Raw genomic sequence first — 11,551 nt, forward strand, 5'->3', positions numbered from 1 at the left:
GAAAGACCATGCTGGTTGCCCACCAGCTAGACACTAAATTATACTTGGTATGATTATTCAGTTGACTTATGCTGAGAAGTTGTGAGTGCAGCGTTTCTGACAACACAAACCTAAGCACCATGAAAAACAATTCACTTCACCACTGAGATGTTAAATAGAAACATCTGAGGCCATATGCCAGATTTTATTAATGTAACACTCTAATGCAGTGCATATTAGTTGGGCTAGTCAGAATGATCAAACAAACAGAGCAATGTTTTGATCGTAAAACAGAGTTTTCCAGTGAATCAACCTATGACTTGCTTACTTAAGAAAGTATTTTAATATAGAAAAAATACACTCTTCAGCCTCTGCTGACCAGTAGCATCGATAGAGGACTGAATGAATGCTTAAGCATTAATCCTACTATGGCTACTGCCCACTTTCCAACATCGGCCTTTCAGCAAATCAGTTAGAACTACTAGGCGATGGCCCCATCACGTATAGTACTAAATATTCATAAGCAAAGCTGATAAGTTTAATACTGTGTCCCCTTCCCACATTTCAGATCATTCTTACACCCCTGACCTCTCGTAAAAACAAATACCAATCACGCAATTAAGTAGAGTCGTCTGTGGAACAACTAATGGAATATTGTCTGGGAGAGTGGAGCCTACCCTCTCCATGTGACTGTCTTAACTGGACAACAGGGCAGGTTGTATTTCCTGCGAGTAAAGTGAGAGATGTTTGGAGGTTGTGCTGGGGGCTCTTTGAACCCCCACCCCCTACCCCCCCCCCCCCCCCGACACTTCCAGCTGACTAACAGCTTCACCTGTCAGAGTCCAGTTTAATTGAGGTCTGCTAGAGAACTGTGTGCATGTTTGTGGGGGTCTGAGTAGACAACTTGGCATTCTCATTCCCAAGGACCCTGTTCCACCTCCAGCCAAGGAGACTCAGATTAAGCCAGTGCTCGGCTGGCACTCAGTTGGGAATTGTTATCAGAACCAGCTCATTTTTCCGCTGACTTGATAACCAAATGTTGACGTAATTAATTATATTATTACATAACTTGCCCACAAACAAAACTAGCACATCACTGTCTCAAAAGGCATAGTTCACCCAATTCTGTCATTATTCACTCACCTGTATTACTTCCTTTCTTCCATTAAACAGAATATATTTTAACATCCAAAATAATTGAATTTTAGCATCTTTGTCATCGCGAGCTGCTTTTGATTCAACAGTCAGAACTTATTTAAAAATATAACACATAAAATTAATTGCAATTAAAGAGATAGTTCACCGAAAATGAAAATTGTCATTATATTCTCACCCGTATGATTTTCAGTTTTTTTATGATTTTCAGAAAGTTAGCCTCACTGACCCCATCACAGGGGTCAGGTCCAAGAAAGGAACAAACATTCTGCCTTACATCTCCTTTTGTGTTCCACGGACAAAAGTCATTGGGGTTTGTAACATTGGTAAGTTGGTAAGTAAATGATTAATCAAAATGTAAATTTTTGGGGATCTATCTCTTTAATTCACATATGATATATGTAAATAAACCATTTTATTTCAGGTAGATGGAGAAAATAAACTGCTCCTTGTCTGTGGTGGAATCACACAGAACGGTTTCAACAGTTGGCCCCTAAGGGCCAGTCTGAGCAGCAAAGAGTGGGCCTCACAGCAGGCCACTGACCACCAAGCGTTAGATAGAGCAACAGATCACAAATCATTTGACCTACAGCTCCTTCAGGGTCCCAGGGAGAAAACAGTGTGTCTACAGTTGTAAAAAAAAAAATGCTAAAAATATCCCTCCTTTCCCTGTGCAGATGACCGGTGTTATTTTTCACAGTAAAAAAGTGTAGGGGAACAAGAGAGGTCCACCGAATGCTAACTCTCTGTGGCCAAACCAGCAGGTGTGCTTAAAATAACAGAATAATCAATTATACTGAACCAAAGTCCATGATAAAAACATAATTAATAAAGAAACAAATGACCTACAAACAATATACAGTTTTAATCCCCAATCCACAGTATATTTTCAAACTAGGATACAGTGGCTCCAAATTCTTGGACATTATTTATTATTTTATTTTTAAATTACTCCTCCACATGTCTGTTTTTTGGAGGGAAAAAATTATTCCCTATTACTGCTTGATTTCTCTACTACACGGAACTGAATTGCAGTAACCTTTCTGTTTCCTTGTTCGGACCCACTGCCCACGATCTGCAAATTAATTCTGTCCAAATTATTCAACATGTCTCACGGCTGACCTCACAGTTTATCCTTATTAGCCAATGCAAGGGGAATAATCTCAGCGAGCTCGTAATATCTGGGTCATCACACGTCAAAACGGCATTAAAACTGAGCGCAGCTTCTCCCTGTTTTGTTTTTTTTTGTTGTTTTTTTTTGGGATACCACCTCATGTGAAAGTAAGCTTACAGTTTTGGACCAACATAAGGGTGAGTAAATGATGTAAGAAATTCAATTCCGGGGTGAACTATCCCTTTAACCACCAACCTTATTTTGCTCATAAACCTCTGAAAATCCATCCATAGGACATTCCCAAAATAACCCATGGCGAATTAGCCTTCCGGCTTTGTCTACAATCTGACGTCATGACTGAACATCTCTATAACAGCCTGGATGGCATAATTGCAAATTTTGCATGGTGTAAGCTCACACAAACCACTCTGATTGGCTGCTTGAGTTGAATGCTGTTGTTCAGCTATGCATCCTGCGCTCTGTCCCACACTGGCCTCACTGAGATTTATATGAGAAGCTGTCAGAACGGCTGAAGTAAAGCTTCTAAAACACGCAACATGTGGATGTGGGCATTAATTCTAACTACCATAATAATGTACTCATCACAGTATCGATTCTGCAAGGAACTGTCCTACTTTCTTCGCTCCAGATGGCAGAAGGTTCTGCACATCGTTGATCACGTCAAAACTATGTAAACATCCACATGGATATGCACATTTGCTGCTATAACTTTTTGGACTTTGCTGTCACAGATAGCTCGACATTGTTTTCAGACAAAACAATCCTAGGACAGTTGTGTTAGCAAAGAAATGGCACGATATCAAAACCAAATCAACGTTTGTAGCACTTACTCTGTGGGTTTGAAGAGGGGTTTACTCCCCAGTCTAAACAACGGCCTGTCGTCCATCACCGGGCCTTTTCGAAGAAGGAATTTCTCGGCTAAATCAAATCCTGTAAACGAAAGAGAAAGAAAAGAAAAACATGCCTGTGTTAGATCCATGCTAAACAAATTTCAGGCAATGTTGTCAGATATAAACTGCCGAATGCACATCTGGTCGCTTACAAGATAAAATTACAGTGTTTGCAAGGCAGCACTGTGTTGATATTCCTCAAACATTCTGAAACATTCGGGAAGTTTACTAAAGCGAACACTAAATATAAAATTTCTGCAATTAATTCTGCATGCTCATTTAGCGTATAGACTCCATTCAAAAATGTATAATGTAGATGATTTCAACCTTTCCTGTGCTATCTGTTTTTGGTTTTGTAAACACAAATTAAATACAAACTAATATTAGGGTAGTTGACGCATTTTAGTTGAAAATGATTATGAATGTATAAGGGAAAATGCATATCTTAGGTCCGGCCAAGTTTTTCATCATTTTTAACAGAGACTATTTAGTAGAGATGGGCAACTTCAATTAAAATGATTGGGAGAAATTGGAATGCCCAACGGTCAACGGATGTTGAAAGGAAGTCCCACCTTACAGGTAAAAGTGCTAATAACCTCTTAGATACAGACATTGCCTGCCAGTCAACTCGAGAACCCGCATGCGCATTAGCTATACAAGCAGAAACATTTTGCTTTTCATAGTAATCTGAGGTAAAGAAGCAAAATGTATGATACCAGAGTTGTCAAATTTTACTGTTTATTTGAAATATGTTCTCTGATCGTAATCTTGACCAACTGTTTTGGAGATTTCAGTCTTTCCCCATTCAAGTAGATAAGAGCTGCACTTGTACACCGTTTGTTTACATTGAAAAATAGCTGCCCGAGAGCATTCCAAAGATGGCCGCCAGTGGACTGACTTGCTAAAAAAATCCTTTGTTTTTAATCACCTTTTTGCCTTCACTAGTTTATTTTAAATCGTCCATGTAGTCACTTAATTAATAAGACATAACATAAAATTATGAAATAACTAGCAAAATGTTGTTTAAAATAGTTTTAGATGGAGTATAGCATGTCACACCGCAGGACATGTCAATTTTCTAAAATCATTTGCATACTGAAATGTGATTGGTCTTTTTTCCTGCATGTATTTGCATATTACATTGTGGTTAGTCTTTCTTGCATCTATTTAACCATTTATAGTCACATTTACACTGCACAGTGGCTGTGTTACAGCTGTTTGAAAACAACATGCATGCTAAGTGTCATGACAACAACAAAGCAGCCCTGATGCAGCATTTTATTTGCGAAGAAGCAATGCCTACCCTAAACTCACCTTAAACTTTAACATTATTCTTTTGCTGCCTTGCAATCTCTGGCATTTCCTTTAGGAAATGCAAATCTAGTTGTATAAACTGCCCTGTCAGTTTCAGCCATGCGCAACATTATTGATGTTTTAAAAAGCCAGTTGGATGTTTTACAGTGCTGCATGTGGGCAATCTGTGCTTGATTACTAAGATATAGACCAAAGATACAGTATTTATTTTATTGTACCTGTTAATTCTTGGTGAATGTTCACACTGGTCTGCCATTTGTCCTCCAGCTTTAAGGGTGGACATGAATGATCTGCAGAAGAGAGGAATATTACACAAAGAAGAGCGAATAATATGAATTTATTGGTGAAAACTAGAAATGTTTTGGCATATAAAACCACCAGTGAATATTTTACATCCAGTGAATAGGTTTATTTTTTAAAAGTCCATTTCTGTATAGGCTCATACCTTAAAGTCTTGGCTACAACAAAGTGATTAAAAATGTCCATTGTTATTGCCCAGGAAAAATGATACAGTACACTGAACACACGTTAACCTTGACAACATGACCCAACAGCAGAGCATGTTGTCACACTATACAGTTGTTACAATGGGAACCTGCCATTAAATGACCTATTGTAGGGCATTTCAGCAAAATGTAAACAGTAAAACAATTATGAAGCACAAAATTATCCTTTTACAAGCAAAAATGAAAAGGTAATGTACAAAAATATCAAACCATTGTTTTGGCTGACACATATTGCAAATTAATTAATCGCACAAAATTACAACATATCAGACACATGTGACAACCTGCTCCCAAAAATGTGACAACGTGTCCTGACATGACATATAAGAAAAAAAGCCTTGTCCTGAGAAACGTTTCAACCTTTCAGTTAAATTCTACCATCATTACAGTACATGTAAATAGTTGACTCTTTTCTTAATGTATCCCAGTGTAGTTTTATTGTGTTCACTTGTTCACCCAATAGCTATTAAATTACAATAGTGCATTTTTATTATTGGAGGATATAATTCACAAACACAAAAAAAGGAACCAACATGCAAAAACACTGCTGGAGAAAACAAGCATTTGTGCGACTTTTGACTCAAAACCTAACTGTTACGGAGACAGAGACATTTTGACAACTAGTCCTGGTCTCCTCTACATGACATCCGCAGCCTGATATTGCTGAAGGATTAATTGTGCTTCATCAACATCAACAAATGTACTAAATGCAAATGACAAAATAGGCATAAATGAAAATATGCACAAACGTACATGCAACTCACACAATCATGCAAATAAACATATCTAGATTGACACAGGTGTACGCGCAAAACACTTCTTTACCCAGAAAGTCCTAAAATCAGCACATCTGCCTGGCGAACTGTCGACTCTTAAGGAAAAGAGACCCATGCTGTAAATCCTCTCTTAATCTCTTCCTGGCTGTCACGCTCACACACTTTATATTACTGGAGAGATACAATTCACTCAGCTGGCAAAAATTTTGCTTGGCTGTCCTCTTGTTCATGGGACCCTCATTCATGGGCATTTACACTGTGCAAGAATATTCCTTAATCACTTGAGGTTAATCTGAATGGGGCCAATAAAGCAATTCTATCAGACACACAACACCATAGCGGATGTGTCCTGGTGACCTCACACTAATGCCACCCAGTTCAAGGGCTTCACGCTATTTCCTTACAGCCTCAAACAGCAGTGCAAGAGTCCCTACTTTTTAAAGTAAAGCAAGCCATCTTTCATCGCAAACAGTTTGTTTGCGTACAAGGAGTCCAAACAAGAGAGCTGAAACACAGAGCAAATTAAGGGTGGTGACAACACCGCTATGCGTGATGGGAATCTTGAACACCAAGGCAATGAAGTCACCTTTGACCTCTTGTGTAGAGGAGCTGAACAAGTCTTAAACAAATGACAAGTGAGAAACATTTACAGGTTGTCAGGTTTTGGCGTCGCACAGCGAAAAGGCAAAAGCAACAAATTCCAAACATTTCTAATTGCTTCTAATCAAAACTTTTGTAAACAGAAGTGAATGTGGGTGCTTTCACAATACGGTTCATGTTTGGTATGAAAACAGTCTGTCATAAATCGTGAAAGTGACTACTATTAATGACATACAATTTGCATGTTTGCCAGGTTGGGACCAAGCAATTGAACCAAGTGTGAAAACAGCATAAATGTGGTGTGTATCTCAACGTGTCTTTCATTGGTCCAGACCTCTTGGTGACAACATACAGCACATACCTAGTCTCTCATTCACTGCCATTCCTAAAGTAAAAGGAATGGTATTTACGATCCACAGGAAAACAGTCCATCTGAGCAAATGAATCATGTCTTCTTTGGCACATGAGAAAGGGCCTCTTGAAAACCTAGAAATAGAAAACAACGTCACTTTTCAAAGCTCTTTAGTGCTTTTCTGGGTAACCTGATACCACTTGTTACTGTCCTTACAGCAATGGATTGCTTTTACCCTATTTTAGCTTCATTTTGGGGGCATTAAATGACATTTAACATTATTAATCACAATCCAGTTGATTTTAAATATTCTGCAAATATTCAGTTTACTCTTTACAAATGGATAAACAACTGAGTTAAACTAGTCAGCTCTTATAAAGTTGTGTTCCACTTTCAAGTCCAATATTCAAGGTCAACCGATATCAAATGCCAACATACATAGAAGAACTACTCTGACAGAATACACAGGAGCAGATCATGTTTTGTGAAATTTGTCTAGCACTTCAATTATTTGGTGATACGTTTTAACACAAAATGTCAAGCGTGACATTTCACTCCTCAGAATAAACTCCAGGCCAGAGTAAGTTACCAGCATGAGGTGCTTCTGAGGAACCAGTGCCAGATTCCTGTAAACCAATACGATCCGTTACCCACCACGGACTGTTGTTATTGAGCTCTTAAGTAACAGGGCAAACAAATTGCAATAAATAAATAAGCACTTGCGCATGCACCATTGGATCACATGCAGTTTGTAGGCTGCAATCATTTATGCATCTTTGCAGATAAAAGTGCAGTAAAGTGGTTCGTTGTGAACGTGTACCTCAAGTTCAAAGTTAAACATTTTAATGTGTTTTTCCCCCCTTACAAGATCACCATTTAAAACTATGAAAATCATAGGGTAGAATAAAGTAGAATGGGTAGTTGACATGACGTCAAGCAGTTACAGTAGTGTCCTGCTGTGTGACAAGTAATATTTCATCTACTCTGAGCAACATATTTCTGATCCTTGTATCATACCTGCTTATTAAATGACAAACTTCATAGAATATTTGTATTTCTAAAAAACATTTTCAGAGAGGAATATTTAAATGTACTGCAAAAAGGTGATTCAAAATGGTGAAACACTTAGTCTAAAAGGAATGGTGACCAGTCACTGCACCTACAATATTCACTTTCCTTTAAATGTTCATTCAAATTATGACCTAAAATCTTTATGTTGAGGAAGTTCAACATGAAGTTCATGACATGACAAAACGTGTGCTTTGTCAACAACCCATGTCCTACAAATACAGTAGCCTAAATTATGGAAATAGTGAATAATATTGATCAAATATAATATAATATCATAACAACCTAAATTCGACTGAAGCTTAAGCATGAGTCTGGTTTGTAGTATCTGTTATATAGCAGCATATTAAGACATTAATTAATATAATAGTGCTCAAAGATCACGTGTATTTCAATCCTGTTACTAAATAATAAAATAAATAATAATATCTCAGTGAAACGTAGATTTCCAGATAGTTTCTTTAAACTGCAATCAAATTGACTCCCAAAACAAAACAAGAATCGACTCATTAATGTGCGTGGTGTTATGCGCATCTGACAAAAAAATAGGCTAAAATTTGTCATGTGCATGTTCAAAAACAAATCTGTCATGCAATTTCTCTGCGTAAAGGAATGATCATAAATCAGCAATGCTGAACATTCCCTCTCTCTCCTTCAAGCACACGGAGACCGAAAGCAAAGACTCACAGTTGTGTGCTCAACTCAACTGACATCAAAGCGATCACTTAAACGTTATCATTTATAGATGACACCGGAAGACATACTTTGCAATAACCAATAAAGTCATATACCACCCCAGAAAAGGCATGAAGCAAAGCAGATGAACATAGGCTACTTACATTTGCTGAGAAAGTTTATTATTCCAACGCAAACACACACAGAAAGAAAATCCTGTTTGGACAATTAGCGCATTTTGGACAGCTGTGGTTCCACAGCACACTTGCAAATAAAAAGTGAGAATGAAACCTCGTGCAGGAACCGTGTCCTTATTTGTCGCACTGCCTGACCCTCCCACCCACTCATTAGAGCGACCACAACACGTGAGGACGGACAGGACACTTACAGAGAGGTGCTCACTATGGAACACACTTTAGAGTAAACAGTACATGCCAAAAAACATGGACGTTAACTTTTTTTTCTCTCTCTCTCCATCAAACAAAGATTTTAGGTAAAAATTTGCATGAATGTATAAGGGTATACATTAATGTGTGTGTGTGTGTGTGTGTGTATATATGTATATATATGTATATATATATATATATATATATATATATATATATATATATATATATATATATATATATATATATATATTCAAATCAAATCAAACTCAAATATATGTATGTATGTATATATATATATATATATATATATATATATATATATATATATATGTGTGTGTGTATATATATATATATATATATATATATATATATATATATATATATATATATATATATATATAGGCAAATGTTGTTTAAAATAGTTTTAGATGAATTAGGACACTCTTGTCATGTCCAATAACCTTTCATCAGTGTTTTATCAGTACCATTAAATATGCTGTTCAAGTAATTCTCTTTGAACCTAGACATTAAAGACAGCTAAATGTCAAATTTGAGCTAACTTTCTGACACAATTAGATTGATTTAGTTTGGTCCTTACTGTAATATGTCATTCCATTCTCAATTTACAGTAAAAGGCACTTAAAATCACATTACTAATTCTATAAATAATGTGATATAAAACTAACAATAGTTTAATTAATTATTCTCGATAGATAGATGGATGGATGGATGGATGGATGGATAGATAGGCAGACAGACAGACAGACAGACAGATAGACAGACAGATAGATAGATTTGAGTCAACACTGATAGTGAAAAAAGTACCACTACAAATCTCTAATATATTGGCTACAAATCTTCAATATATGGGAGATTTGTTGCAGTATATGTGGATTTTATCACAATCTTTAGTGTTTTCTTCATGTCTCCAACCCGTTTGTCTCCTTGGATGCTTTAATATGACTCCATTACTTCTGAAAGAACAATTCATTTTTCGTAGACATTTGTAGAAATGTTGTATTGCAATATCTCACCTGACCATCTGATCATCACATTTGTGTTTACATAAGACCCTCAACATTGATGAAATACCGAGATACATTTTTGGGATTGTGTTTGTATTGGCCTTATTAGTGTCTCCACATTAGCATGTACACCCAAGCCAGCTGCTTTCTGAACAGCTGGTTCTCAGACAAGGAATCAGTGAGACTGACAGCCATTCTCAGCTGTGACTCACTTCAGACTTGCATTTCTGCAACAATAACATCATAATGTCCCCTGTGTTCTGTTGGAGAAGGTCCCACCAAGTAACTCCCACCTTAAGCCTACAGATGGGATGTTGAGCATGAGAACCATTGAAAACATATGCTTGATGTTCTAATGGTTGAATATTTTTTCCCCACTTGATTTTCTGAAATTAAATAGCTCTTAAAAAATGATAAATTATAAAATTTATATGAAAAAATTCACATTGACAAAATGCATTACTGCAGTTCCCAATAATCAATACAAGCTATTCGAAATTTGTTTGCTTACTTGAATAATATGGGTATTATTATTATCGTTATTATGTTTCATTACTTAACATTGTTTCTGTATTTAATACTTCCTTTTGTCTCTCATTAGCGCTAGGACTAAATATGGAATCCGTGCTTGAACCAGAGTGCTTTTAAAATTTAATTCATGAAATGGCTTTTTTCTGTTCAAATTTAATTCAGTATTCTGCGTGTGCGTGTGCAAGTTCAAATTTCAACTCAAAAATGAAAGGTAGTCCTGAATTTTTTATTTTTCCAAATCCTGAAAAAGCAATAATTTTAATATGCTGGGTGAACAAACTATGAACATCATAGTTACAACAAATTATGATTATTATTTTTTTATGTTTAAGGTTTTTTATGCTTTTGTTTGTTTTATCAAAGCAAGTTCACCTATTTCAAAGCCTAGAACATTGTGAAGCATTCAAACATTCATTTGTTTGTGCATGTAAACACGTACAAGGAATATAAAAAATTAAAAAGCATAATCATGTAACATTTAACACAATCCCCCTGTGAAATCTTTATACACAAGTTTTTATCTGCAAACATCTTGTTCATCTCTAGACTGATGATGTGTCTACAGTTATTAATTCACTTTCAAACAAACCCTTAGTACACAGATTTTAACTCTCATGTTCTGTTTGGGGTCTGAGATATTTTTCATTTTAATATAACTCACAAAACACGTAAGATTGAAGTCGCTTAATAGCCTACTTCATGACTTTTCTTATCCTATTAAAAACTGAACCAACTTTCTTGATAACAAACTTTAACAGTCATCAGTGAAAAACACTACATCACTTACCTTCACAGTATTAAAGACCCCAGATATTCAACATGAATAAGTGGAAGAATATTGTCACCTTCCTTCTCTTCTACCAGTTGTCTATTTGGATTTGTTTTCTTGTATTGACCCTAAAGAGATGAAATATTACTACTGTATATTGAATAACAGACATTTCAACATAGGCCTACCTTGTGATACAACAGAGGGTGAAAGCTTCAATAATATATTTGGGTTTTGATTAGGTCAGAGGAACATATTACAAGAAATTGAGGGGAAAATAAGAGGGTAATTTCGGAATTAGTATTAATATTTTACCATTCCTTCATTGGGGTCTCTGGAACCCCAAATATAAAACAGTAAAGTCAATCTCAACAGAACATAAGGTTT

General features: G+C 36.3%; 1 protein-coding gene across 6 annotated transcripts in view; it reads right to left on the minus strand.

Moving 5' to 3' along the window:
• The window catches only part of LOC127412422 (collagen alpha-1(XIX) chain-like), a 210,820-nt gene extending 202,117 nt beyond the window's left edge, over positions 1–8,703 (minus strand). For all 6 annotated transcript variants that reach the window (XM_051648762.1, XM_051648761.1, XM_051648760.1 and 3 more), the window contains exons 1-4: positions 8,615–8,703; positions 6,717–6,841; positions 4,692–4,763; positions 3,100–3,199 (exon numbers count right to left, since the gene is read on the minus strand). In XM_051648762.1, coding sequence (XP_051504722.1) covers positions 3,100–3,199; positions 4,692–4,763; positions 6,717–6,841; positions 8,615–8,616 — 299 coding nt within the window. In that variant the 5' untranslated portion in view covers positions 8,617–8,703. The remainder of the gene's footprint in view (positions 1–3,099; positions 3,200–4,691; positions 4,764–6,716; positions 6,842–8,614) is intronic.
• Positions 8,704–11,551: the final 2,848 nt, after the last annotated feature.

The sequence above is a fragment of the Myxocyprinus asiaticus genome, chromosome 21 (genome assembly GCF_019703515.2).
Source record: "Myxocyprinus asiaticus isolate MX2 ecotype Aquarium Trade chromosome 21, UBuf_Myxa_2, whole genome shotgun sequence".
Taxonomy (NCBI): Eukaryota; Metazoa; Chordata; class Actinopteri; order Cypriniformes; family Catostomidae; genus Myxocyprinus; species Myxocyprinus asiaticus.